The sequence below is a fragment of the Sciurus carolinensis genome, chromosome 9, assembly GCF_902686445.1.
Source record: "Sciurus carolinensis chromosome 9, mSciCar1.2, whole genome shotgun sequence".
NCBI lineage: Eukaryota > Metazoa > Chordata > Mammalia > Rodentia > Sciuridae > Sciurus > Sciurus carolinensis.
Window position 1 is genome coordinate 7,969,851 of NC_062221.1, and position 27,937 is coordinate 7,997,787.

General features: G+C 51.4%; 1 protein-coding gene and 1 long non-coding RNA gene across 7 annotated transcripts in view; one reads left to right on the plus strand and one right to left on the minus strand.

The window, feature by feature from the left end:
• The first annotated feature begins 1,721 nt into the window (after window positions 1-1,721).
• Window positions 1,722-27,937, plus strand: part of Schip1 (schwannomin interacting protein 1) — a 111,395-nt gene continuing 85,179 nt past the window's right edge. The window contains exons 1-2 of one of the 4 annotated variants that reach the window (XM_047563802.1): window positions 1,722-1,828; window positions 24,779-25,459. In XM_047563802.1, coding sequence (XP_047419758.1) covers window positions 24,797-25,459 — 663 coding nt within the window. In that variant the 5' untranslated portion in view covers window positions 1,722-1,828; window positions 24,779-24,796. Of the gene's footprint in view, window positions 1,829-23,418; window positions 23,536-23,839; window positions 23,982-24,420; window positions 24,608-24,778; window positions 25,460-27,937 lie in introns of those variants that run through there. The other 3 variants (XM_047563800.1, XM_047563801.1, XM_047563803.1) reach the window with 3 other exon arrangements.
• On the minus strand, window positions 19,990-26,020 carry LOC124992676 (uncharacterized). 3 transcript variants are annotated; one of them, XR_007110167.1, is made up of 3 exons: window positions 23,614-26,017; window positions 22,641-22,791; window positions 19,990-22,322 (listed from the first exon to the last, which is right to left on the minus strand). It is a non-coding gene; the product is annotated as an uncharacterized LOC124992676 (long non-coding RNA). The 3 variants fall into 3 exon arrangements; XR_007110168.1 differs by lacking the exon at window positions 22,641-22,791 and having other exon boundaries at window positions 19,990-22,078; window positions 22,165-22,322; window positions 23,614-25,612; XR_007110166.1 differs by lacking the exon at window positions 22,641-22,791 and having other exon boundaries at window positions 23,614-26,020.

The following is a 27,937-nucleotide window of genomic DNA, read 5'->3' on the forward strand; positions in this document are numbered from 1 at the left end:
GTCTCAAAATAAAAATAAAAAGGGCTGGAGATGTGGCTCAGTGGTTAAGTGGCCCTGCATTCGATCTCTGGAACAAAAAAAAAAAAAAAAAAGAAAAGAAAAATCTCTGCCTGTGAAGAAAGTTTGATGGTATAAAAAAAGAGATGAAAAAAAAAAAAAAAAACAAAGAAAATCAGATATTTTCCTGATGAAAAACAATGGTTCAGCAAACATCCACCTTGTTCATAAAACTAGACATCAACCCAAAACCCTGGGTTCCATTCACTGTCTTTAATCCAAAAGTATGTCCCAGTCCTAGCTTGTTCCCTGCCAGGTGTTCACCATTGTGGAGGAGTGTGACGTCTTTGTCCTTGGAAACTCAAACACCTATGTAAGAAGGTGAGATGTGACGGAAGGCAAGACCAGCTAATCCAGTGCCAGGTGATGTTTGTAAAGGCCCAGGTCTGTGGCGCAGGCACCTCTGACATAGATGGCTGAGCAGTAAAGGGGAGGTGCTGGGGGACCCCCTGGCACACTGAGGATAGCGTCCAAAGGACCCATTAGCAGCAAAGAAAGATGACTAAGTCAAGCTCTGCTTTCTTCTTAGAATGCCGCATCTTGCAATTGCTCTTAATCACCCCAAATGAGCAGGACAGCTTGCACTTAAGAATCAGCCCCAGGAAATGCTTGCTCTTGCTGAAACAGGTCTTCCTCTCTGCAGCTGCAAAAACTGGAGCCAAGAGAGCCAGAGAGGCACTCAGGGACGGAGGAGTGGAGGTGCACTGAGGCCTCAGCCGCAGACCATGAACTTGTCTGCTTAGCAAGGGCTAAGAGGGCAGAGCCATCTCACTCATGCTCAGGGTGCAGGGCTAATACGTCTTTTTTTTTTTTTTTTTTGGTACTGGGGATTAAACCCAGAGGCACCCTACCACAGAGCTACATCCTTAGCCCTTTTTTCTTTCTTATTTGGAGACAGAAGTTAGGTTGCTAAGTTGCTGAGGCTAGCCTGGAATTTGCGATCCTCCTGCCTCAGCCTCCCACACCCTGCAGCTAATGTGTCTTAAGCCATCAGAACCTGACACCAGAAACCTTGCCACTCTTCCCTCTCTGGAGAGAAGGGCTCAGACTGCCTCGCCTTCTTGAGGTGAGCAGGGTTGTTTGTCTACAGAGAGCCAAACCTGAAATAGAAGCAGACACCCTTCCTGTAGACGAGAAAGGCTTCCCTGTTGCAAGAAGTCCTTCCAAGGGAGAAGAGCTCCATGGGAAAGCTTTCTGGCCCTGAAGATGGCCTGCCAACCTCATGCCTGTGCCTCATCCAGGAGTCTTTAACCTGCCTACCTGTGCAGATCCACTCATGTCCCCGGGGTTTAAGACTCCTGGGTTTCAGAAGAGGGAGCTGCCCTGCAGACAGGTTCTGAAGCCGACAGACCAACTGTCTTCCTTATATGGTGAAAAGCGCCCTGTGCCTTTAAGGCCAGGGGACTGGGCTGCAGACAGTCCCTGGGAAGTTTACAGGCAGCCCCTCCCTGTCGGAGCCTTGCTGCTCTGCAGGTGAGTCCCCAGACCTTCTCTCCCTAATTTGCCCTCTATGGCGCTCCTAGGGTAGGCTGGCAGTGCTGAACAGAGGGGCGAGAGAATTCCAGTAGCAGAGATGTGTTGTTCGGAGAAGTTTGAGTTGAAGAAAATGAGGTTGCTAAGGAAATGTGCAGCCACACAGCCCGGTCAATGAGGATGCATCCAGTTCCCCAAGGGCAGCGACAGCGAGGTTAAGAAAGCCAAGGTACTCCAGGACCTGCAGGGGCAACAGATCCAGCAGGAAACGGGACAGAGTCGGGGCAATGCTGTGACCGTAAGTTTTGACTCTTGAGCTGTATTACCTGGTGAAAGGCAAGTTTGAAGCAAAGGTTGCTGGGAGGAAATGCAGCTTCTGCAAGAGCTGAGTGCTTGGTGGGAGCCAAGCTGCAGGACTCACTGCAGAGGAGAAAGTACAGACATGGAAGGCTGCAGCCTTAACCTCATGCAGCTGGCTGGCTAGCAGGTAGCCGGCTGGCTAGCAGGGCTTGGGTGGTGTGCGTGTGCATGTGTGTGCATGTGCGCAGCATTGCAGTAAGAGCCTGAGTGAGTAGGACTGTAGTTGCAGAGAAGCATCTCTGGTTATCCCCAGGGTACCACGTGCAGAGAAGAGATTTTCTAAGCTCAGAAACTCTGTGGCATCCTCGAGTAGGAGATGGAAGACATCTCTTTAAGTTGATTATGGCTCCGTCATTTACTAATTCAACTTCCTGGTGTTCTTGCCCATGACCCAGAGCTTCTTAAGATACTAATGTGAAATTAACAAATGAAACTTCCTAACGGCAAAAGATTTGCTAGCTGAAGCATGTGTCTATGATAGACTGAGATGTATGCATTTGGGGGCTGGGATTTCATTGATAGCAAAAAAAGAAAAGAAAAGAAAAAGAAAAAGAAAGAGGTGGTGTTGTGTAGGTGGAGAAACTTGACCGTCATTTTACCTCCTATCCAAAACCCTTTCATCAGCCAGACAAGAAAAAAGTCCACTGGGAATCTATAAAGAGATTCTGCATTAGAGGTCTTGGGGTCGCTCCCCGTCCTAGCAGTCTGGGGTCATTCATCATTCAGAGGCCGCTGGTTTCTGGACAGTCCTTGTGTGGGGGATGGAACAGAGTCCAGATTAAAATTCCTTTCATACTCCATGCCTTTTAAAAATATCCATTCATCTTAGTAGTCACTGAAGAATTCTCTTTATTATTAAGGGACAAGAGCCACGAGTGCGGGATGCACTTGTGTTTTGCAAAGACAGAATGTTCTTGAATGGAGATTTTTGTTGTATCAACAGGGATTTGTTAGTGCAAGGGTGTCTCACTTCTGCTGCTGAGGGGTGGGCAGGGTGGGGATTTCTGCAGGCTGAACGGGGAGGTTTGTTTTTGACTCTGAAACCATATAGGACTCTGCGTGGGCTTTCTCCACTCACAAACACCAGCGTCCCAGCAGAGTCAACTTCCTGTCCAGGACACGGGAGAGCACAGTGGTGGGTCCGACTGCTTCATTTTGTAGCAAGCTAGTTACAGAAAGCAGTGGCAAATATCCTGCTTTCAACACGAATGTGGCCCGTGAGAATAAGATCCTAGAAAACTTTTAATATACTCTGATGGTTTATCAGCTAAATCTGGGCATTTAGAAGGAGAAGGCGGCAGCCCCTGGACCCTGCATGTGAACCCAGTCACCACCAGCTGCACCACCACACAGGCCTTCATTCAACGAGCCTCGGTTCCTAATGGTGTGGACCTTTGGGAGGGGCTTTCCAATGAGGTAAAAGACCGAGAGTGCCCGAGCTGAGCAGATCTGGGCTACGTTTCAAGTCCCTGTGTTTATTCCATCACTTTGGACAAGTCACTTTGCCTCACCTGTCTGTCCCCATGTGCTCACTTGTAAGACAGTAAACAATTAGCAAGGTTATCAGGATGAGAGGAGTACTGATCCAGCAGGAGCTCTACAAAAGACACTCGTGGAATAGCATTGTTTCCTGGAGGAGGAGGTAGGTTTGCAAGTGGCCGGCATGGTGGCACATCTTTAGAGCCACAGTGGGTGGATCTTCTTGCCACACCCTTCAGAGGAGGACACCCTGCTCCCTAGGAACGCGTTCCCAGTCACTTCCCAGCCTCATGAAGTGGAAGCAAGCCCACTTCCACTCATGTTGGCTGCAGAGACATGAAGGACAGTCGCTGTCCTCCCTAGCACAAAAACGTTCCATGCACTTTAAGCACGATGGCAGACCAGTTTGGCCTCTTGTAAAAGTGGTCTTCTCCTGAAATCTTGGAAGCATCTCAAGGGAACATTTCTGTCACTACTAGACGGCTCTTACAGAGGTTCCTGTGGTAAACAACAGTTAGTTTCTGGAAGTCTCCTAACATGTTCACAGCTGTCTGTAAGAAGATGACTGCTACTTTCACCCTTTGCATTATTTGGGCCCCTTTAAGAGAGGATTGCCTTACTCGGTCTGTGTGTGAGGAACTTAAAACGGACCCCCTCCAGCTTAGGGAGGCAGCAGTGAACTCCAGGACCGCAGTAGCAGTGAACAGGGCAGGAAGCACACCGCCCAGAGCTGCCTTTCCCTGCTAAAGCTGGGAAAGCAGGGGGACCAGCCGTCTTCCAACTGTGGACCGACATGGTCTGTCAAGGACCCGCATTCAGAGTTCCTTCTTGTGTCGGCACCTCGGCTCCATGGTCTGCATCGTGGGATGCTATCACCCACGCCCATGGTTGGGGAGGCGGGAACCTGGAGGGTAGGTGCTCTATGGTCATGTTGGGTCTGAGTGCCTGATAGTCTCTAGCAAAATCCTGGCACCTTCCTAAGACAGCCCTGGCCCTGGACCTTGTGTGCACACTAGCACCATCTGCAAGTATGGGCCTGTGTTCAGAGCTGTGTAGATTCAATTATTAATTAAAAAATTTACGTTTCCAGATAGAACCAAAGAGCAGTAGGCACTGGGGCTCTGCTGCAGGAGTTAGCTAGAAACCACGGACACATGAAAATGTGGTTTAAAAGCTGCTGGATCTCATAGGACTTTCGATTAGATCCTTTAAAAATATTTAAGAACTTTTAACCCCATAGGACATGCTTCTGTCTCTGGTTAACAGGCAGAAGGGAAGCCAGTGTACCCAGTGAACAGGTGGAGTGGAGAGATCCTGGTGGGCTTGAAGTGACTCTCAGACACACCTGCTCCCTCTGTCCCAGTCCCCCGTCACTCAGGAAGCCACCCTGAAGCCAGGGAAGCTTCAGGAGCTGAGCCAGCCTCTGCCTTCTTGAATCATGCACGAACAGGGTGGTCTGGGCTCCTCAGGGAAGCAGACTCAAGACCAGTCTGCTGTGCGGGCTCCCGGGCTGCAGGGAGACTCCCACACCCTCCTGCTGTGCCCTGGTCTGTTTGTGGCAGGTTGGTCTCCAGCCTAGAAAGGGGTCCCCATGGGGCCTCTGAGGTCCTGCACCAGCCAGCAGAGAGCTGACCTTCTCCCCTGACCTCAGCCTCCTCTCTGTTGCAGAGGTTCCCAGTGCAGAGAACACTGTGCTCCCTGAAAACACAGGTCCCAGGGCCCCATCCCGTTCAGTTCTCAGCTGAAGTTCTGGGTTTGCAGAACTGACAGTGGGCAGGTGGCCTCGGAGCCACAATATGGGAACCACTCCTCTAGTCCAGCACCAAACCTCAGCTCAGGGCTCCCAGGCCCTCTCCTCCCCACAGGGGCACAGGGCTGTGTGCTGCATGCTGATGGCACAGCCTGTCCTAGTACCCTACACACATTGTTTGTCACCCAGCAGCCCTACATGTTTGGATCATGAAACAAAGAGGTTAAGTAACCGACCTCTCCCAGTGACCAGAGGAAGATATGGCTTTCAAACTCACACTTATCCAGAAAGCTTTGGCTTGTTCCACTATTCCAGGGCTGGAAAGCAAACTTTTAGGTCGTCTGTGGATGCCAGCTGTGTAGTAGCAGCTTCCTGGAGCACTGGATTGGAGTCTCAGGTGGAAGGGGCTTGGCTGGAGGGGGTTCTGGAATGTGGAGCTCTGCCTGCACCTTGTGCCCACTGTCCCATCCCCCAGGTGTCCCTCCCTCCCCTTTCTGTTGCTTCTGGGTCAGTTCAGTTAGGACCTGAATCAGAGGAGAAATGCATTTTCAAATTCCTCCCCGGGAAACAATGCCGCCAGTTTTCTCTTCCTCCCTTCCTCTGGAGGGTGAATCTGTTGGGGGCCTGGCTTTGAGAAGGGGTGTGACAACTGAAAAGCAAACGGGATGTCGCTGGCGCCTGAGCAATGACAGCTGACCTGGGCGCTGTCCTGAAGGGGGGACCAGAGGATGATATTCAGGACGGTCTGTGTGTGCCCTGTGTCTTTCAACGTGACCATCTGTCTGAGGGGCTGCCTCACGCAGACCTGATTGCTGCGACTTATCAAGGAGGCAACGACATTTACTACGCAGTGTGGACCTGTTGCTTACAAGTCTTACCAGCCTTTCCTACTTCTTTGCATTTGTAATGAATGAGGTAAAATGACCTATAACAGTGGCCTCTATTTTATTCAGTCAACAAATATTTATAAAAATGCATCTGTAGGCACTGAGGATACAGCAGAAAATAAAACATTGTTCTCATGGAACTTACATTCTAGAGCAGAGAGGCGGTCAGGAAGCAGAGGGGAGATTGTGCAAATGTAAGTGTGCACCAAGAGAGGCTGTGTGTGTGTCGGGGGGCTGTTTTAAGTGCAGTATTCGGGAAAGGCATCTCTGAGGAGGCACCTCTGAATGGGAGAAAAAGCCACATAGGTAGGTGTTGGGGGTCAAGTGCACCAAGCAGAGAAACTGGCAGTGCAAAGGTCCTGAGGGTGAAGGCAGGCAGTGGCCAGAGGGGCAGGCTGCTGGGGTTTCACGGGGGCAATGAGCTCCACCTCTGCAGAGGTGCCCCTGGCATCTGAATGCAGAGCCCTGCTGGCTGCTGGTGGTCGGGGGGCTCAGCCTCTCTGCTACCTGGAGGCTCAGACTCCCAAGAGGCTTTGACCTGCTGGTGGTGTCCTGCAAATCTTCTCTACGGAGAAGTCCTGAAGGGCCTCGAGGGTCAGGGTGAGAAGCTCAGGTGACCCTCCTGCAGTAGGAAGCTGGTCTTCGTAGATGGTCGACCACTGCAAGGAGGGTGAGCTGTAGAGCAGCTGGAGGAGGGAAGGGGAGGATCAGCAGGGAGCCATGCCAGCGGCCACCAGAGCAAGCATGGCAGCTGGACACAGGCGTAGCGGTGAGGGACCAAGAAGGCCTCTCAGGAAACATAAAGCGCTGTTTCCTGTGACATCTTTACAAGGTTTTTCCACCTCAGAATCAGCTGGTCCAGGAGAGGATTCTGTGGCACCAAATTACAGCAGAACTTGCTCTTTCACATGTCAGTCCTCATCCTCCTGTGCTCTGACCTTGCCGGTCTCTCTGCATTTCAAGTTGCTCATTGCCTGGGGAGGTAATCTATTTGATTTGGGCTTGTAAAAAGAGATAAAATTACATGTGCTTCTTGAATACCATTTTGTGATTTCTTTTTCTGAAAGGTCAATAGGAATTAGCCTGCACATATCATTTTACAAAACCAGCGGCCCATCCCTTGAACCACAGGGACCAAGTCTACGTTTGTTCTGCTGAAAGAGCAACGTTGTGCAAACATCAGAATCCCTGGAAGAGACTGCAGGCATTTATACACAATTTACTTGGGTATAAAAGTCTTGCGGATGCTTCCAGGTGCATCAGCTCTTCCACCACAAGAGCAGATCAGCTTCCAGGACATCACAGAATCCCCTTTTGCAGTCCTCTTCTCTCCCCAAAACCACTGCTTCTTTCTGTGCCACCCCTAAAGCAGCCCCCAGACTGCCCTCGGAATGTCCCCTCATGCAGAGATCCACAAAGCAATAGTGAAGCTCAACCGATTCTCTCCATTGTCCCTGGCTGAGCAACCCCACAGTCCACCTTCAGCAGAACCTTCTCTTCTGGGGGAGAAGCACCTTTGTCCTGGCTGAGCTGAAGGTGTCAGGAGGAGGAGAAGATGGTGACTGGTTTAGGCCATCCCCACACTGGTGAACGGTCCTGCTGAGTGACACCTGCCTCTGCCATCAGGACACGGGTCCTCCCCACCAGAATCTTGTGCCCTGAGAGCTGGGGTAGATGTCAGAGGGACTAAGCCACAGCTTCCACCTGAGTGGGTGGAACCAGGTATTCACCAACCCACATCCTGCCTTCCAATTTCTGGATAAAACTGAGGAAGAGAAACAGAAGGAGAAAGGACCACTCCCCACTACCCCAGGTTAAAGCTTCTTCAGTTTAAGCCTATCACCATCGACATAAAGCAAGCTCCAGAATTAAAACAGCAGGAGGCCTTCTTTGCTGTAACCCCCAGGGGGATGGTGGTGAGCTTTCCTCTCCCGGCCCAGCTGTGGCCCCTAAGAGCAGCCCACTTCATGCGGAGCACCCAGGGGCACCAGGATTGTGTGTTAGAAAGGAAAAAGCAACAGTTGTGCATCAAGAAATCTCGTCTTACCTACTAACTAGCCACACGAAATTTGGACAAGGTCAACTTCGTGGGTAAGAAAGAAGGAGTTCATGAGAAGTTTGTTCAGCCCCCGAGTTGCCCTGAGGCTGAGTTGTAATTCCACCCAAGATCTTCATGGCTCCCCCGAAAGACTTGCAGACCTGGCCAAACCATCCCCCTTGCCCACCAGCTCTGAGTGACAGTCCTCTTCACAGTCACTGGTGTTTCCTCTCTGCTCCTAGAGCACCATCCGCTTCCTCTGTCCTTGTGCCCCTCTCTCTGGACGGCTCTTGAGTTCTGCTCAGGGTTGAGACCAGCAGTGTCATGGGCTTCTGTGTTTTGACTCTCCTGAGCTGCGTGATGGACTTAGTAGATGCTCAGCAAAGGCTTGCTGTCAGACGAGCGGATGGGAGGGTGTAAGAAGAGGGACGAATGAGCCCAGTCAGTTCTCAGCTCAAGAGTGGCTTTTTTCTTAGAGACATGGATTCTGCCCTTGAGATCCTGGACTTCTTAGAATTAGAGGGGCGGAAGTGAGTGTCAGATATTGTAACAATAACTGTGAGACAGCACGTGTCTAATGCCCTCTGGCTCCGCTGAGATGCCCCGGTTTCCCAAGACATTAAAAATACTGCCATTTTACCCAGCCTTTGTGGCATGTCTTGAGTTCATAGAGAGCTGGCGCAGAATCGCTGGATGGAAGTTCCCAGACCCCCTGCTCCACAGCTTCAAGCCTCTAGCTCTTCCCGGGAAAAACCCCAACCCAGGAAGCCTGAGGCTGTTCTTGTTGGCATAAGCCTTGCTCCTTTCTCTCACCTGGAGCACGGCCTCACAATCAGAACTGCTAAAGACCACAGGAAGGGCCCCTGGGGCTGTCCTGCCCGGCCTTGCTAGTGTGGTGCTGGCCGGGGAGGGACTGGGCTGGCAGCAGAGGGGAGGCCCCTGACTGATCCTGCTACTGGGGCTGGGATTCAAGGGGCTGTGACTGGTCCAGGGGCAGGACTCGGGAGCAGCGGCCAGTGTCTGGGTCTTAGAAAGGTTGAGGAGGACTGTGCAGGAGCAATTGCAGCCTCCGGGGAAAGGAAAACCTCTTCCTTACCCAGCCCTCTGCCGAGTGCATGCTGGGGGTTACAGTGGGGTTGCCTGGAAGGCACTGCCCCCAAAGTGTGGGGACCCCCACAGCAATGCCTAGGGACCACTGTGCACGGGGCAGAAACTGGCATCTCCACTCTCCTCCCTGCCTGGCTCACCCATCCATTTTCTAAGCCCCAAGTGCACTGCGAGTGGCCAGTGCCGGGAGCTCAGATGCTCATTTCCCACCCACCTGTGAAGAGGCAGGTCTGCTGGAGCCGTCCCGGTGCTGTCCTGGGCAGGGAGAGCCATGAGACCCCCAGACCAGAGCCTGGTCAGTGAGAGCAGCAGCCCCTGTTCTGGCTCACTGTAGAGGTCTAGTAAGCCAGAGTCCCCTGAGACACTCTGCCGCTGAAGCCCAGCGGCCGCTCCCCCTCGGCCGGGGCTGGGCGGAGTGCCAGTTGCTCTTTGTGGTCATTTTCTGAATCTGGAATAGAAACAGGACATTAAGACATAAAAAAAAGTCCATTCACATTAAAAGCACCATATGTGAAGACTAAGAAGTCCACCAGAAAGCAGGACCGACCCGGATGTCCCTGGACACACCAGCACCTCGGTGGCTCACAGTGATGAGCTCCTGAGACACACACGAGCGGACGCTCCTCCAGGGCGTGACACTGTGACAATGATGCCTCACGATGCTGCGAGCCAGCGATTCCACTGACACGACCGACTGGAAATGAGGAGTCACCGAGTTGGAGAACAGAGTGGCTCTGCCAGGGGCCAAGGGAGGGCTAGCGGGCCGTGAGAGGGGGCGAGGGACCCTGAGGGCAGGCCTGGGTGGTGTAGATGTCACCCCTGGCTAGACGGGCCTCTGCACTCCTGCAGGGCTCACCACTGGTGGGAGGCGTGAGGGGCACTCTGGGGCCTCCAGGTGGAGGCTGGCTTAACGCAGCCAGCCAGCCAAACAGATGAGCCGCGAAGGCAGCTCTGCACGGGAACCTCTCCAGGTCTTAGACCTGACTGCAGGAAGCGGGGGACGGAGCTGCACTCAGGAGCGTTGAGGGGGGAGACGGGACCCCCCCACGCACAGCTCGGTGCTCCTGTTTCCCACTCTTTACCGGCCTCAGCACGTTCCTCAAGCGCTTAGTGCCCTGCATTTGGCTCCTGGGTCTTTCTGCTAAAATCAATCTCTTCCTCCCATTATTCCTGCTCCACTTCTTTGAACCTTTCGGTTGTGGGGGTCAAGGATGCAGGGGTGGGCTATGGAATTGAGGAGGTTCTTCAGAGTCAGGGGGTGAAGGCATTGCCCACTGGTCTCGTGTCCTCTCTGTGGCCTCCTCTGTAAGCAGAGGGCTCACTGGACGGTCCAGAGCCAGAGCGGTGTGGGTGCCCAGCAAGACTCACCACAGAGACTCAGGGCCTCCTGGCAGAGGGGTCATTTCCCAGCCTGCTCCTGGTGGCTCCCTGGCCCCTCTCCATCCGGGCCTCCTTCTGCTGTCAGGTGTTTCTTCCTGGCCTGCTCCTAATTTCATAGCTTATTTATCTGATGTTTTAGTTTACACATTTTTTAAGTTGACTTCCCTTTTATTTCCTGCTTATATATTTAATCATCTTCATTTAATTCATGTGATAACGTATTAGTAATCTTATTTTCTAGATTAGCATGAGTTATACAATTATTCCATATTATCTTACTGCAAATGACTCATGATCATTGTAAGCTCAGGGGGCACAGTTAGCGGCCAAATAAAATTGGACAGAAAGTGGCTGAAGCAAGCTTTATTGGAATTTGGCTCTCGGGCGAAATTCCCAGACCCCTGGGGTACAGCTCAAGTAGGGACCCGGAGAAAATCTCACGTGGCCCCAGCTGCCCAGGGTTTTTATAGGCCGGAATGGGAGGGGGTCCTGCTGAGTGACAGGTGAATGTGAAGGGTCAGTGGAATTTTCTAGCCCACTTGATCGGTCACCTTGGCGGGCTGGCCTTTGTCTCAGCTGCTCTGCTCTGCCCTCTACAGTCGCCTAAATTCCGACCTAACAATCATGTTAATATTTTCTTATTTTTAGTTCTCTTTATCAGAAAGTAGGCCTCACCCCAGCATTCGTTAATCTCTAGGGTTTTTATCATCAGCCTCAGTGCGAGGTTGGTCCTCACCTGCGGTGCTGACAGGTTCGAACTGAGAAGGACAAAGACCGTTGTCTTAAAATCGTATGATAATCGGGAATTGCTTCAAAGTGATCCAGTGGTGTGAGAGCAACAGGAGGTCACGGGCTGGCGCTGCTGGCGCTGGGTGGCAGGTGCCTGGTGGTTCCGTGCAGTGTGTGATCAGGCAAATGCTGGGAGTGCCACCACAATGAAAGGCGTTAGAAGTAAAGAGAGCTTCCTCAAGGTAGGATGGTGGAGAGGGGCGAAGCTGCTCTCCAAATTCCCAGAGAGTTCTAGGAGGGGATGTCCCCCACCACCGCCAGTCACTCGCTGGTCTGTCTGTCCATCCTGCTGGTGGCCCGGCCACCCCTCTGCATTCATTGCCAGGTTTTGCATTTCCTACCTTCCTCCTCTTTCCACCCTCCAGTTCTCCAGGGAGATTACAAGGCCCGGGTGGGGTGTGTCCACACTAATCATCAGCACTTTTCCACCCCCGGCCCTTGAAATCTAAAATGTCGCAGATCCACATGCACCAAAGGTGCATCACTGGACACACAAAGTGTACATAATCCGCCATTCCAGTCCCAAAGGCCCTCGGGTCTCTCAACTTCAAGTTCACGCTGAAGCTGCACGTCCTCCTCCCAGCCTGCTTTCCACCGTCCCCACCCTCTGCGCTGACATCCCCCAGCGTCTGCTCCTCACTAGGACATGGAACTTCTTTCACTCACGGGCAACAAACGAGGCTTTCTTAGGTCTCCAAGCTTTAGACCACACAGCTCCTCAGACCTCAGGTTCCTCTGTCCCCCAGCCTCTGGGGACTCCAGTGACATTTGCTGAGCCCTCAGGGCAAATCCAAGTGCCACTCCTGTGAAGGGCTGCTGAGCTGCCTCCAGGGCACTTTGCCAGCACTCTCTGGCCATGCCACCCTAGAAATCTGAACCCCTGTGACTGCTAGCACCTTCTGGTCCCTCCTAAGGCCATGAGCTCTTAGTCTCTTAACCCCCCAAACCCAATGGGGTTCTTGCATATAGTAGGTGTTTGGGTAGATTAGTGACCAAATGAGCACAGAACACGAGTGAGCACTGTGCTTCAGATGGCGGCTCCCTCGGGAGGGTCTCTCCCCGTGGTCTGGGTTTCGGCCTCCTCCACCTGCCTCAACCACCAGTCACCTGGCTCTAGCTGTGGTCCCCTGCCCCTGCCTCTGCCTAGCGCTCCAACCAGACAGCTTTCCCCAGAGTGGGGCATGCAACTGAGCCCTGCCATGCCGGGGGGCCTTGGCAGGGCAGCCCCTGGACACTGACACCCAAGGCGGCCCGCGTTTCACTCAGTGGTGTGTTGAAACATGGCTGGCTGCTGTCGCAAAGTACATACAGGACACTTAACGACACCAGGCTAAGAGCTGACCACCCTTCCAGCTGTCCAACCACGTCGTGAGTTCAGAGTTTTAGTGTGATTAACATGAAAACTGACAGATGTGCCCCACTGATAGGGATCCTGAACTTTTCTGGAATTACACAGTAAACATCCAGCTATCCCAATCCAAAGCTCATCCTTCCAGGGAGAAACTCATCTTCAGAAATGTCAGTTCAACTGATTCCATTTTCTACCTCCTATTTTTACTTTTTGTTTTATAAAGTTTAATACTGTTCTTTTAGAGAACTGATTATATTTCATCAAATCTAATTTCACTAATGTGTAAAACACATCACTGTGTAATGTGCCATCGAGAACAACAGAAATTAGCTGTGCCTAGTTTGGTGGCAGAGTAGTTGCCTACCATGAGCCAGGCCTGGGTTGGTCACCACCACGGGGGGAAAGGAACATAGTAACTATAATTGTCAGAGGCCACTGATCACAAGACACACCCTGATTTCAGAGATACTAAGATTAGGCGCATCTTAAAATTGGTGAAACACAGTATATGCATACCACAACTACTTTAGCACATGATACTTGTATTCCATTAATAGTAGTGTTAAAACTCTCCTTTTTGAATGAATTTGATTTAAAAATGATTTAAAGAAAACCTTATCTAAGTAGGAGAGGTGGAATGTAACCAGAGGTAACCCCCTGGAGGCGATCCCGGTGCTCCTGGCTTGGCCGGGCTGCACTGGCCTTGTCCTGTCTCCTGGTCCCCTGCACCAGCTGGAGCCACCCACCCCCAGCACTGTGCCAGGTTCCTACGGGGCAGGGGAGCGGGGCAGGGGAGCCGGGTGGGCGGGTGGCACCCAGACCAGGTTGAGCAGTGGGGCTTCAACTCCCAAAGCCGTTTCACAAAAAAGGATTCCTAGGAAAAGGCCGCCTTCGAGGCTCTGCACTATCTGGAGGTGCCCTGCTTAGGCAGCAACGTGTGCGGAGATTTCTGGTTTGTTTTGAATCCGCTCTCCATGGCAGAAAGCGCATGGAATCTCTGCAGTTGGTATTTATTTACCAACAATGGCTAACTGGACGCTAGGCATTCCAATTCTTGATTCTCAAACCAAACGGTGGTTGACTTTATTTTTTATAATAGATTTGCCAGTGGAAAAAAAATTATGAGTAACTTGAGCAATGTGTATTTTATTGGGAAAATACACAAAGGGGCTAATTTCCTACTTCCACTGTAAAAAAAGTGAAGAGGGAATCGTTTTAGATGGAGTCAGGAATCGCCGGCCCTGAGAGGATTTGTGTTCCTCCTATTTGCAGCTCCTGCCCTGCCTGGGCTAAGGCCTGGCACTGCAGGGTGCTGGGCAGCATTTCCTAGGGGGCCAGGAGCACACTCTGCTTCACAGGGCACTCATTTTTCTTTCTTTGTTTTTTTTTTTTTTGAGACAGGGTCTTGCTAGGTCTCTTAGGGCCTCACTAAGTTGCTGAGGCTAGCATTGAACTTGCAGTCCTCCTGCGCCAGCCTCCCAAGTCACTGGGATTACAGGACAGGGCACTCATACTTGACAGGAGCACCCTCTGCTTCATGGGATGCTCATTCTTGAAGGTAACAGAGCTGGAGGTCGCAAGTCACAGACTCCACAGATTGCACATCACCTGTTTTACAAACCTAATTTGAAGGTTTAATTGAGAAGATAAACTGAACACATATGCATATTCTAATAAAGGTATTCTTGGAGTCAGCAAATATTCACATCATATTAAGCACCAGTGAACCCAATACAGCCTAATAAAATGGAAAGATCTTATAACAGGAGATTACTTACAGGTTATTAGTTATTAGCATGATTTAAAAACGTGATCAGAAACAATTAGCAACACCAACAGTATTGTACATGCAACTATCACCACTCATTAGTGCTAATAATGCCAGTCATGATCCTGCATAGATGCATCAGTTGAAAGCTAAACCTCTTCCACCTGTTCATCCTTATGGGCATTCTCGTTTATCAGATCACTGTGGATCAACTTTAAAAGAACTACTTCCTGATACTCACAAGAATCACCAAGGCTTGAAGTTAATCCACAGAACAGCATTCTGTTCTGTTCTATAAAGTCATTACAGGAGATGAGTACCCAGTCCAGTACCCTTTCTCCATTCAGATGCACTGAAAGGTAGAGTCATCAGAACTCAGCATCTCACATCGGGCTCCCTAGAGAAGACTGAGACGGGGATTGGGTGCAGGTGGAGTGGGAAGGCAACCTGCAAGGACAAGACAGCAGCAGATGGGAGGGAGGAAGTGCCAAAGGGAGTGACCTGGGGAAGGCAGAGGAACAGCTCTCCACAGAGACAGCTGGGACCCCTCCACCTGCAGCAGGATCTGCCTGGAGCGCCCACAGACCGACCACACTTGCTGAGGGGGCCCAAGCCGGGCGGACGCGGGTACTCCCAAGTCTGCAGCGTGAACACCTGGACAGGCAGCCGTATGCACCCATAACACTTCCTCAGGACAGAAACCTTAAGATTAGAGAATAAGAAAAGATTATTTTACTTGTGCACCTTTCTTTTTTTTTTAATTATTTATTTATTTTTTTATTATTGTACACAAATGGGATACATGTTGTTTCTCTGTTTGTACATGGCGTAAAGGCATACCATTTGTGTAATCATAAATTTACATAGGGTAATGTTTGATTCATTCTGTTATTTTTTCCCTTCCCCCCACCCCTCCCACCCCTCTTTTCCCTCTATACAGTCCTTCCTTCCTCCATTCTTGCCCCCCTCCCTAAACCTAACTCTAACCCTAACACTAACTCTTCCCACCCCCCATTATGTGTCCTCATCCACTTATTAGCGATATCATTCTTCCTTTGGTTTTTTGAGATTGGCTTATCTCACTTAGCATGATATTCTCCAGTTTCATCCATTTGCCTGCAAATGCCATAATTTTATCATTCTTTATGGCTGAGTAATATTCCATTGTATATATATATACCACAGTTTCTTTATCCATTCATCAATTGAAGGGCATCTAGGTTGGTTCCACAATCTGGCTATTGTGAACTGAGCAGCTATGAACATTGATATGGCTGTATCTCTGTAATATGCTGATTTTAAATCCTTTGGGTATAGGCCAAGGAGTGGGATAGCTGGGTCAAATGGTGTTTCCATTCCAAGTTTTCTAAGGAGTCTCCATACTGCTTTCCAGAGTGGCTGCACTAATTTGCAGCCCCACCAGCAATGTATGAGAGTACCTTTCTCCCCACATCCTCGCCAACACCTCTTGTTGCTTGTGTTCTTGATAATCGCCATTCTAATTGGGGTGAGATGGAATCTTAGGGTGGTTTTGATTTGCATTTCTCTTATTACTAGAGATGTTGAACATTTTTCTGTATGTTTGTTGATTGCTTGTACATCTTCTTCTGTGAAGTGTCTATTCATTTCCTTAGCCCATTTGTCGATTGGATTACTTGCATTCTTGGTGTAGAGTTTTTTGAGTTCTTTATAGATTCTGGAGATTAGTGCTCTATCTGAAGTATGATTGGCAAAGATTTTCTCCCACTCTGTAGGCTCTTTCTTCGCATTGCTGATAGTTTCCTTTGCTGAGAGAAAGCTTTTTAGTTTGAATCTATCCCAGTTATTAATTCTTGCTTTTATTTCTTGTGCTATGGGAGTCCTGTTGAGGAAGTCTGGTCCTAAGCCAACATGTTGAAGCTCTGGACCTACTTTTTCTTCTATAAGATGCAAGGTCTCTGGTCTGATTCTGAGATCCTTAATCCATTTTGAGTTTAGTTTCGACTAGTGCACCTTTCTTGAGCATTTACTTTTCAGGTGAAAAATACTAACTCCTTGACATATTTGCATAGGCTCATTTTCCATAAAAAAACATGTGCACTGTTTTTGAAAGTATTGCTCTCTCACCTTTTCCCTTGGTCTGCCTCCGGTGGAAAACAGACATGAACTGCTGGCATTATTCTAGTAACTGAAGACGCATCTGGTTACAGTCCCAACATTACATGAGCTTCTATGAAAAGCAGCCAAGCTCCCTGCTTGCCTGACGTCTGTCCTTCAGGGCAGAGGCCTCACTGGGGCCCAGCTAAGTCTCTTTTCCTTCTCTGTTGCTGCCTGGCCTCGGAGCCAAGAGAGTCTGCATTTCCATGGGGTTGCTTAAAAAAATAAATAACAATGTGCAACAGAGACTGTATGATCCACAAAGCTGAAAATAGTTACTATCAAGTTCTTCACAAATAAGTTGCCTCTCTCCTTAGCTCACTAGGACCCCAAACTGCTTTGCAAACGTGCACAGGCTCAGTGCATACCAAAAACTTCGCATTAGCAGGTGATTTCCAGAACCAAAAAATGATTTGTTTTCTAAAAGGATTCATCACAGACTTTATATAAATTAATCCTAGCTCTTCTGAACAATTATTTTAATAGAATTCCTTAACCAATTTCATAATCATGCATCTTAAATAAAATAAATATGCTTAATTTGTTCTGTTTCATAAAATAGTACCACCTACCTTATGATTTTTACAAAGAAATTGAAATATACAAATAGACACAAAGGCAAAAAACATCACCTGTGATTCACCATCCATAGTTAACCACCATTAACATCCACCTACGTTTTTCTTTTTTTTTCAGACATGTAACTATTTAATTTTTTGAAAACGTGAATCATGTAGTAAGCCTGATATTATCTCTTCTCTTCTCTGTGCTGCAACTTTGGAAGGTTGACATCTGAGCCATAGAAGGCCACGTGACAGTCTGAACATCTTCCTGCTGGTTCTGACGTTCTAGGTTGGAGTTAATTTGTGCCATTATAAACGCTGCACCGGGCACCTCCTATGTGAATCTGGATCCCTGTGGGCTCCTCAGCCAGGAGTTGGGGAAGTGGTGACTCTCCCTCTCCTCCACATCTTCCTTACAAACCGTGGATGTTGGGGCCCTTGGGCTGGAGGCTGGGCCTCCTCTCGCTGTCTCCAGGCCACGCCACTCTACCCACGGCTTCAACACCTCTCTGAACACCCCCACGCCTCGTCTCCAGCCCCAGAGCTCCCCAGTGTGCGGACTCCACGTCAGATGGTCTGCTTGCCATCACTACTTGTCTTCCCTTTCCCCTCCCTTACCTAACCCTCCTCCCACTTAGGTCCCCTTCAGTGGTGGCTCCACCCCTCCACTAGGCTGCTTGTGTCTCCTTCTCACTGCCGCCCCCACCCACCAGGTCCTGTGGCTCTGCTTCCTAGATGTCTCCCCAGGACCCACCACAGCCTCTTCCTGATATGGCTACCTCCCAACAGGACTGTCCCCACCAGTCCAGTGCCACATGGAGCAGGTCCCTAAGCACCAACCTGTGGCTCTTGGGATGAAGATCTTCATGGCGACCGCTCTCACCTCACCTAGTCTGACACTGCCACTCCCTCCTGCTCCATCCAGGGCCTCCTTCCTGTGGCCTGTGATGTCCCCACTGCCAACTGGCTTCCCTGAGATATGGCTGCTCTCTCCACAGCACCCAAGCCCACTTTTGGGGTCCTTGAATCTAAATTGTTCTGTTTTCTCCCTGCAATGTCTGTTCCTCCTCTAGAGTGAAGCTCCATTTGAGGCAAGTTTTGGGGGGGCTGTTTCAACGCCACATCTCCCAGCAGGCAATAGGCACTCCTCGAACACCCGCAGAGCTGGGAACAGGTGGCGGGGCACAACCTTAGAGATTTTTAGGACATGTTATCAAAAAGCATTCCAGGGAGTTTGTAGCAACCAGTTTGTAAACCTAGCAGCAGAGTATGAGTGTTCCTTCGACCACGTGTGTCCTGACACTCTTACAGTTTCAGACATTTCTAATACTTGGGCAGGAAAACTGTCACCTCATTGTTATTGAAATTGTATTCTTTTTTTTTTGGTTTTTTTTTGGGGGGGTGCTGGGTGTATTCTTTGACTAGTAGTGAAGTTGGGCCATTTTTACTTTCTGAGAGCTCCTCATGTACTTTGTGATTTTTAAACTCATCAGACTGCTTTGGTAGAATGTTTTTTATTGGGATATTCTGAAAGTTTATTTAGGTTGGTTATCTTTCTACTTAAAAAACAAGCCTAATTAACCTCATTTCAAGATTTGGATAAGGGGACTCACTCCCACAAGGTTGATGTTTAGTGATTGCCTGGGTGGGGGGGGGCGGGGAACTTCATGCCCATGGGACCACTTTTGGCATGAGCCAGGGCATTGTAGAGATGCCAGGGCCTGGTCCTGCCATGCCAAGATCCATGGTGTTTCTAGTGTCGGCTTGCCAGTAGATGAGAACCCTACCCAGGGGTCAGGAGCTACGAGCAGGGTTCTGGTGGCGGCTGGGATAACGGGGGACAGCAGCTGCCTGGTGTCTTGAATTCTAACGTGGAAGGTTCCATGCCTGCACTGCAGCTCAGGAACCTGGCCCTGCACCCCTGCTGTCCACTTCTTACCTGTCTGACCTCTTCAGGCATCTGAGTCGTGGCCCATGAAATTCCAGCAGTTTCTGAGGTTGAAACAACCTCTACAGAGGCCAGTGGCCCTGACTGCAGGCCAGGTCTCCAGAGGGCCACCTCCCCCCGACACTGCCTCCATCACCTTGGGGCAAGGTCAGAGGTTATATCCCCACATCACAACATTTCCAAAGTGATGCCAAGAAGGGACCAGGAGAGTCCTCACTTCACAGAGCAGCCTGCAAGACGCGCTTCTTAGACAAGAATTACACACAGGAACACAAGGCCCAAGATTCCCAGGGCGACTCTTCTTCACTGGGGTCTTGTGCTACTGCTAGGATGCTTCTCCATTCTCCTGCAGGGGTGCACCCAGGCGCCCCCAGCTCCTCCCCAAAGCCCTTTTATGTAATATATACCCATCAACGAAGCTCCAAAACAGACCAGGGATGCTTACACACTTGCATTTTCAAGATCTGCTGGGAACTTCAGGAAAGTAGGTCATGGCAGAAAACTTCTGGAAGAAGAAAGGGCATTTGTGTTGTTGGATTTTTGTCACTGCCATCCAGTCTGAGGTATGACTCTATCAGGAAAAGAACGGCAGGTTCCTTACCAGTGGAGCCATATCACATCTGTGCATGTCACGTGCTACACACATGACCACCCATGTGGATGGTTCCAGATGGTCCCTCTGGGCAGGTCCTGTTGTGGAGTTCACAGTAGAGGTTAGGTCTGCTGGCCCAATGCTGACGGCCTGCTCGGCACTCTGACTTTTCTCTGCTGACATCCCAGTGCCTGGGGAGTACTTTGGGATCCTCATCTTAAACACACTCGTGAGTTCCCTCAGCTGAGGCGTGTCCCTCTAGCTAGGCGTCCTGGTTTCAGGTTTGGGAAAGAAATCACTGGAGCCATCTCTTAAGCGCCATTTTGCTTTTATTGAGGAAAACATAAGAAATAAATACAATCTCATAGTTTGTGACAGAATCAAAACCTTTAAGGCATGTATGCGTTTTCTTTTTATTTTTTTTTTTTAAGTTGGCAACGGACCTTTATTTTTTTATATGCAGTGCTGAGAATCGAACCCAGTTTCTTGCATATGCTACACAAGCACTCTACCACTGAGCCACAACCCCAGCCCTGTGTGTTTTAAAGGGAATTATGTCCATGAAAGTATAGCTCTGTCCAAATGAAATAAAGAAGAAAATCAAATTAGGTGTACTTAGGTTCCATCTCCCAAATAGCTAGACACATAGATGAGTAAGTGAAGATGAAGCCATGGTAGTTGCAGAAACGAAGGAGAAATTGCACGTACCTAACAGATAGACCATGGTTTGGGTGAGCAGAGGGACCCAAGGCGCTTTTCAACAAGGATGGCGATGAAAAGATTCAGGGCCGTTTTGATGCCGTATTTCCTAATTCCATCCACTTAGAGACATCCAGTGGAGTCTTACAGTGTGCCAAACACCACGGTCACGCAGTCAGGCCTCTTTCATGGGAAGCGGAGGTCCTAGGCTGGGTCAGAGTCAGGGGACGGGGGAGGACGGGCTCCAGACATCCCATATCCAGTTCACTACAGTCACTCGAGCATCTGCGTGTGGCATGACCTGCATGCAGTTCATGTAATAAAGATGAGATGCAAGCCCTCTGCCAGCCATGTCTTTATTACTCTAAATGCCACAGCGTAGGGGAGCTCAAAGTCAGGGCTGATGACTTCAGAATCAGGTTGGGAATTTTGCAAATAAATCTCTTCCTACCTATTCAAACTCCTATGACTCACACATTTAAAATCCTATAAACAGCACTGACACTGAGAAACGTGATCTCGTCCCTACACTTTGAGCATGAATCTGGACTGTTTCCTACTGAAGACCCAGTCTCGCCATGACTTCCTTTTCATAGGATTTGTTTTGGGGGAACTTAATGCACATAGTTCACACAAAGTGAGGTTTCATCTTCTGGGGTTCTGGAGCCTTTCTGGACATGACCAACTCTCTTCTTTGCTGACACTTGCTGAGCTAGGTGGCCCTGGAGGAGGCGGAACACAGGCAAGCTGAGGAAGAAGGTGCCCTCAGTGCTTCCTCTCTACAGGTGTGAACTGCCCAAGGGTGCAGGGCAGGAGGCTGAGACCCAGTCTGAGGTGCTGCCTCCTGACACCTTTTCTTGGTAAACATCTGTACGCAGCAGGGCCAGGGACACAAAGTGGAAGCTGCATGACTGCCCAGCTTCCAGTCCTGGCTCTACCAGTTACTCTACCAGCTTTGTGACTTTGGCAAGTTACTTGACCTTGCTGTCCTTGGCCTTCTCACCCGCAATGGGGATGATCATGGCTTTTTGAGAATTAAAAATGTCATTCCTAAACCCAGCAACAAACAACATAGCCCTGCTCTTGTGGAATTCAGAGCATCTTTTACTCTAACAGCCCTGACCCACTGATGGTTAGAAAGTCCCACAGTGAGGTGTGAGCATATTCTGTTCTAAATACATTAGAATAGGATTTTATGATATAAGAATTTTATGAAACTTTTTTCAGATATGTGTATTTTTATACATATGAATGGCCTAGGTCTTAATGTAAGGTGTATTTCTTACCAGGAGTCCAGTAGACCAGACCAGTGATTACTCAGTACCTTGACAGCTGAGTGCACTGGGTCCTGGGAAGGTCACCTGACCTAGGGGGTAATAGGAACCAGAGGAACTGCCCAGCAGGAAGTGACATTTATGTTGAGACTTTCTGGCTGAGTTAAAATTTGCCAAAGGAAACTGGAGGTGGTGGTGGTTCATAGTTCTCTGAAAGGCACCAGGAGCTCTGTGGGGTTTTAATAGAGCAAGGGAGAGGCAAAGCAGATTTGCATTGTTAGAAAGGCCACTCAGGCCACATGAGGAGAATGGTCAGGGATCAGTGGATGTTCAAGAGAGACCCTGTTCCTGGTGATGGATGAGGAAGGCGCGGGAACAGAAGAGGTCTGAGACGACTCCCGCTTGACTCGCACCTCTGATGTCCAACCTGCAAAGGTTTCAGGGGTCAAATCTAAGTCGGGAAGCTCCAAGCCCAAAGTTGAGAAAATATTCCTGTAAACAGGAAGACAGGACCTTTCAATCACTTTGCAAATCATCTCTCCATCCTGCTGGACGGAGCTGCAGACTGTAGTGGGCCTAGGAGCTGGCAGGGCTTCCTGTTCCCAAGTGGGTGGGTTCTTGGCAGGAGATGGAAAGCTGGAAACAGAATGGAAAGTGGGCTAGCCAAGCACCTTGCAAGAGGAGAAGAGAAAAAGGGAAACCGGTTATTTGCCCATCTGATCTGGAATATCAGGTCAGATAATAATGTGAAAGTACAGATAATTCAAAGACATTTATATTTGGCTTTGAAATACCATGCATTTTTGGCAGTCGATTTACCTTGCCAAATGTTTTTCTTAGGCCTTATTTTGCATTTCCTGAACACAACACGGACCATCTGGGCAGCAGGGGAATAAGCGGGTGCCCAGGAGGGAAAGTAGGTGGGAGATGGGGAGGCCTAAGGCATAAAAATGGAACTCTCCCTGTCACCCCGGTCCACCAATGCTTACTGGCCTCCCTGTGTTCTGCCACAGAGCAGGCACTTTTCCAGGTCACAAGGTGCACCAAAGAACAGCTCTCTAGTTCCCAGCTGTCCATCCTCATCTCTGCAACCTCAGGGCCACCTCCACACCCAGGAGGCCACTGGGGCTCCGCAGCAACCTAGAAATCAAACCATATTTGGAGTACAAAGGCAGGCTGTTTACAGATGTTGGCGTCAATTATATTTTAAGTCACAATCAGCTGCTTTTTACAGAAGAGCTGGCCAGACCAGAGGACCCCTGTTCCTGTTATTCATACCACTGCTTCTTCTAGACAAGCTACAAGGTCAGCTTTAGTTCTCCTGCTCAGGACTCAGGCCTACCTAAGAGGAAGCAGTCCTGCTTCACAGAGATCACACAGTCCCCAGGAGGGCACAGAAGAGTGGTCAGGGTGGCAGCCCCTCCCTGCTAAAGAATCCCAAGCATCCTCTGTCCCTCTTCTGCACTGTGCCTGGCCTGGGCAGAATTCACTGGCGTAATTAGTAACAGGCCCAAATCTGGAAGTCCAGGGTTTGGCTTTCCCAATCTGTGGTAGGGCTTAGTGCTCTTTTCATTATCACCACGGGGAGGAGGGCATTTCCTAGTTTCCAATTCTTGCAGGCAGATGGTTCGTTCCTCCACAGGAAATTCTTAGCCCTTAAAAGGCATTCTGTGACCAGCTAACTGCTGGTACCTTTCACTCCTTGAATCCTCCTCCTAAGGAGAGCTGCCAACCCCAGGCGGCCCGGGCATATTTGAAAAAACCCAGCACAGGTTTCTTGGATTTAATTTCCAGAGAAATTCAAGGAAGTGAAGCCATCGAATGTGGTGGGTGCACCGCACCGGACACGGCCTCGCCCTTCCTTCGAGGTCTTCTTGCCAGGAGGTGGGATAGGGGGTTTCTGGATGTCCCCAAACCCACCGCCGTCCCCACCACCATGACACGCACCCCTCTTACACTTACCCCTCATTTCCCACAGGCACGCCTCGCCGAGCCATCTCAGCGGCGGCGGGAGGGGAGAGAAACGTGAGCCACAGCAACAGGTTCCACCGCAGCCTGGGCTCGGGAGGGAACGCGGCGGTCAGGCCCGGCGCTGGGCGGCGCGGGGACAGGAAGCGGGAAGAGGGTGGAGGGGACGCTGGTGCCCGTCCGGCGAGCACGCGTCACTGGTGTTCCGCGCGGGCTCGTGAATTTGCGTGCGTGGGGAGGGAGGGCCTCCCCAGGTCACTCGGGGACTTCCGCGTGGACTAGGCGGCGCCAGGAGGCTTGGACCGGGTGGCGAGCGGCGCGGGAAGGCCCAGAGCGCGCGCAGGAGGCGCGAGTGTCGGAGGGTGGGCACACGGCATCCCTGGGTGTTGTCTTCACCGGCCGGAGGCCTGCGCCCGCCACGCCCGAGCCCGGGCTCCTCCGACTGCCCCAGGCCTCTGGCTCCAGCCGGCCGCGGAGGACGCGGGAGTCGACCGCGCGCCGGCTGCTCTGGGCATGCTCGGTGGCGGGACCCGCGCAGCCTCCGCGACTGAGCCGCGCCCGGGCCGGCGCACCTTGGGGAGCCGGGGCCAAGCTGCCCGGCGCGGGCAGAGCGCGCCGATCCCGACCCTGCGCTAACTGGAGGAGAGGCGGCGGCGGCGGCACCTCGCTGCTCCTTAGAAAGTGCAGCCGCCCTCGGCGGCCCGGGCTGGCGGCGCCGCGCGGCGGGCGGGGAAGGGGCGGGGCGGGGCGGGGCGGGGGTGGTCTCGCCGCCCGCGAGGTGCGAAATCGGCGGCCGCCCGCCCCCTCGCGGCTCCCGCCCCCGGGGAGTCAGAATTCGGTGGGAAGCGTCCGGCCCTCCGAGGATCCCCGGGGCGGGGTGCTGGGGCCGCCCGGCGCAAAATGGTTAAAACAAAGTCGGCGCGCGCCCCGGCGCTCCTCGCGTGAAGTGTGCGCGCTGGCGGCCGGGCGCCCCTTTGCGAATCTGAGGGTTAGTGAACCGCGGGAAGTCTGGCTGTGCGCGGGAGCGGGGCGAAGGGGACACCTCGGACCGGGCCGGCTCCTGCCCCCGGGCCTCCACGGGCTCCTCCGTCCGAGGCGCGGGGCGCCGGCGGCCGAGCAGCTCGGCTCGGCGACTAACTCTCTCTGCCTCCTCCCCCAGGACTACCGAGAGGATGGGATGGATCTAGGCAGTGACGCCGGCAGCAGCAGCAGCAGCCGCTCCAGTTCGCAGTCCAACTCCACCAAAGTGACCCCTTGCTCGGAGTGCAAATCCTCGTCGTCGCCGGGGGGCAGCCTGGACCTGGTATCTGCCTTGGAGGACTATGAAGCGCCCTTCCCGGTCTACCAGAAGGTGATTGATGAGTGGGCGCCGGAGCAGGACGGGGAGGAGGAGGAAGAGGAAGACGAGCGAGGGTACCAGGATGACCGCTGTCCGGTCCGGGAGCCGAGGGACCTGAGCGCCAGGACCCGCAGCGACGGCGGCGGGGGTCGGAGCGCCACCACTGACACACCGCCCCCAATGCCCAACGGCAACCTCCGCCCCCAGGAACCCCAGGACCTCAGGCACAATGGCAATGTGGTGGTGGCCGGCCGTCCGAGCGGCCCCCGCGGACCCCGGCGGGCGATTCAGAAGCCCCAGCCGGCGGAGGGCCCGCGCATCGCCAGGGGCCGGGTGGCAGGGGGGCCCTGTCTTCAGCCCCCGGACGGCGGGACGTTCGTCCCGGAAGAGCCCCCGGTTCCCCCTATGGACTGGGAGGCGCTGGAGAAGCATCTGGCGGGGCTGCAGTTCCGGGAGCAGGAGGTGCGAAACCAGGGCCAGGCGAGGACCAACTCCACCTCCGTAAGTTGGCCGGGTGCGTGCCCACGCGCGCACACACGCGTACACACCCCGCACTCCCTCCTCGCGCTCGCGCCCGCCCGCGCCCCATTCATCGCTCCGGAGGCGGGGGCGGGGCCGGGAGCCTGCTCTCTGCTCCCCTGGGGTACCGCTGTTCTGTCTGGGAGCTGTCTGGTTTGCCGGATGGGCGGAGAGGAGGGAGGGGCAGCCGGAGGGCAGCGGAAAGTCGGGCTAGTGGAACCGGCGACTCATTTTGATGGAATTACTTATGGAAAGGAGGCTGTGAGTCACTTGCCTGAAAATAAATCCAGGGAGATTTTGGCACCGAAGCCAGTGCCTGCGGGGGATTTTTCAAATCGTACTAGTTGAGGCTTTGTCGATCGTGGTGGGTCTCCCTCCGTGGCCGCTGCTGTCTCGCCCATGGCTGGGCTGTCCCTGTGCGCACGCAGTCTCCTGCCCACACCACCTTCTTGCTTAAGCCGAGGCGCCTGCGTTTGGATGCTTGACCACCCCCCTTCAGACTTTCTTCCTTTCTGAAACCCGAGCTGTTGTTGGTTGGGGGTGTGGGCGGTGGGACGGGGTGAATGGAACTGCCAGGATGAGGGAGGGGTTCTCGCCTTGGTCGTCTGACACCGGCCCTCTCCAGTGAGTCCCTCCTTGTTTTGATAAAGGAACCACTTAACAGCTGTTTCCCGGAGGCTACTGCCTCAATTCAGGAAAGCAGCCAGGGAGGGGGGACCGGCCGCCTCTTAAGTCCGCAGGTTCCCACTTGTGCGTCTCCTTTGCCCCCACAGGAGAACAGTTAAATGACTTAAAAGCATCAAGAATGCAGCTCCCCCATTTATCACTGTTGTGAGGTAAAGCAGTAGCTGGAGTTTGAAATCGTTAATGATGCCCCTAAATAGGGCTGAAGGGCCAGTTTAAATGAGCTGTTCTGTGTTGGTGGCAGTGTGGAAATGCTGCCTGCAGGTGTGATTTCTCACTCTGAGGCCCTGGGGCTACTGGAAATTGGGTGCATGCTCCTCTGACCTTAGGGGTGAGCATGAAACTTTGTTTCTCAGAGAAATTGGCACAGCTTCTATTAGAGAGCCCTTGGCTCATAGAGCCCACTGACTAGTGTCCCTGGAGAGACTACCTATTAAATTAACACACTCGTTTTAATTCCAGCTGTTTTTAGAGTTTACCCTGGCTACTAACAGACATGGAATCTTTCCATTAGAGCCAATACTGTTTCTTGTACCTTGCAATGGAAACCATCCTTTTCCCTTACTGTTGGGGGAGCATACCTCATTAAAGTCCATGTATTTAAGCAATGACTTGAAGATAAGCAAAAGGTTCATTTATTATCGCTCAAAACTTAACATTTGGAGAAATTTAATAATTGGGCCTACATGCAAAGTTGGGGTTCGGTGGCGACAATGAGCTCCATTACTCAAGAGTTACGAGGCAGAACTGTATTGAGCAGAATGTGTCCTGCCCTGTGCATCAGGTGTGGGTCCCAGCCACAGTGCAGCCCACATGTGGCTCAAACTCGGTTGTGGGGAGACAGATGCAGCCAGCCTCTAACACTTAAGGGCACTCCAAACAGCCCTCCCCAAGGATGCTTCTGCCTTTTCTTGTTTTTGTGAGCATTGTGAAAATTATTGAGCCGTCTTTGAAACCAAACGTGTCTCCTCCCCTAGTAAACAATGTTTGGGTTCTTCCCAAACTATTTCTTACCCCATCCCCCAGCTCTCCTGAACATGTCCTCCTAGGCAATTCCTCCACAAGTCACACAAAGACATGTAGACTCCACTGTTTTAAAGCAAGTATTTGTATAGAAAAAAAAGGAAATATTAAAATTTTTTCATGTTTCAATTTGCATTTGATTAAAATTACTAGGCCCAGATGCCTTTGAATGCAGTTTTTCAAACTCTAAGTTATCTGCCAAGTCACCTTAGCATTTCCATAATATAGATTGTACTGAAGTGTGTTGGAAATAGTCACAGGAAGCTTAGTGATTTTAAAACTTGTTTCGGTTTGTGTATACACTGGGTTACAATGTAATATGAAGTTTATTTTTATTATGGGTTGCTAAATCACTGACTTAAGCCCTGTTCAGGACTGCCTAAATAAATGGGAGACTTTGTGAGCATGAGGACAGGATCCTGGCATTAGCACAGTGGAAGAGGTGTGTCTTGAGGGGTTGTTAAAGGACTTTTTCCCATATTGTGTTGGGGCTTCCATGCATACCACCAGGAGGGAGTGGATCCAGAATGAGATGAAAAGGAGGCAGTGGGTTCTCTTCACCTGGAAGCTTATTCCCTGCTCAGGGCTCCCGTGTTACCTCCACGTCTGCCTGGACTTAAGTACCCAGTTCCTCTGATTATCTCAGACTCAGCTCTCACTTGCTGTAGAAACCACTTCTGACCACCCAACAAAACAAAGCAACAGGCCCCACCCCTGCTCCACCTGGCCCCACCCGTCCCCCTCCCTCCCCTC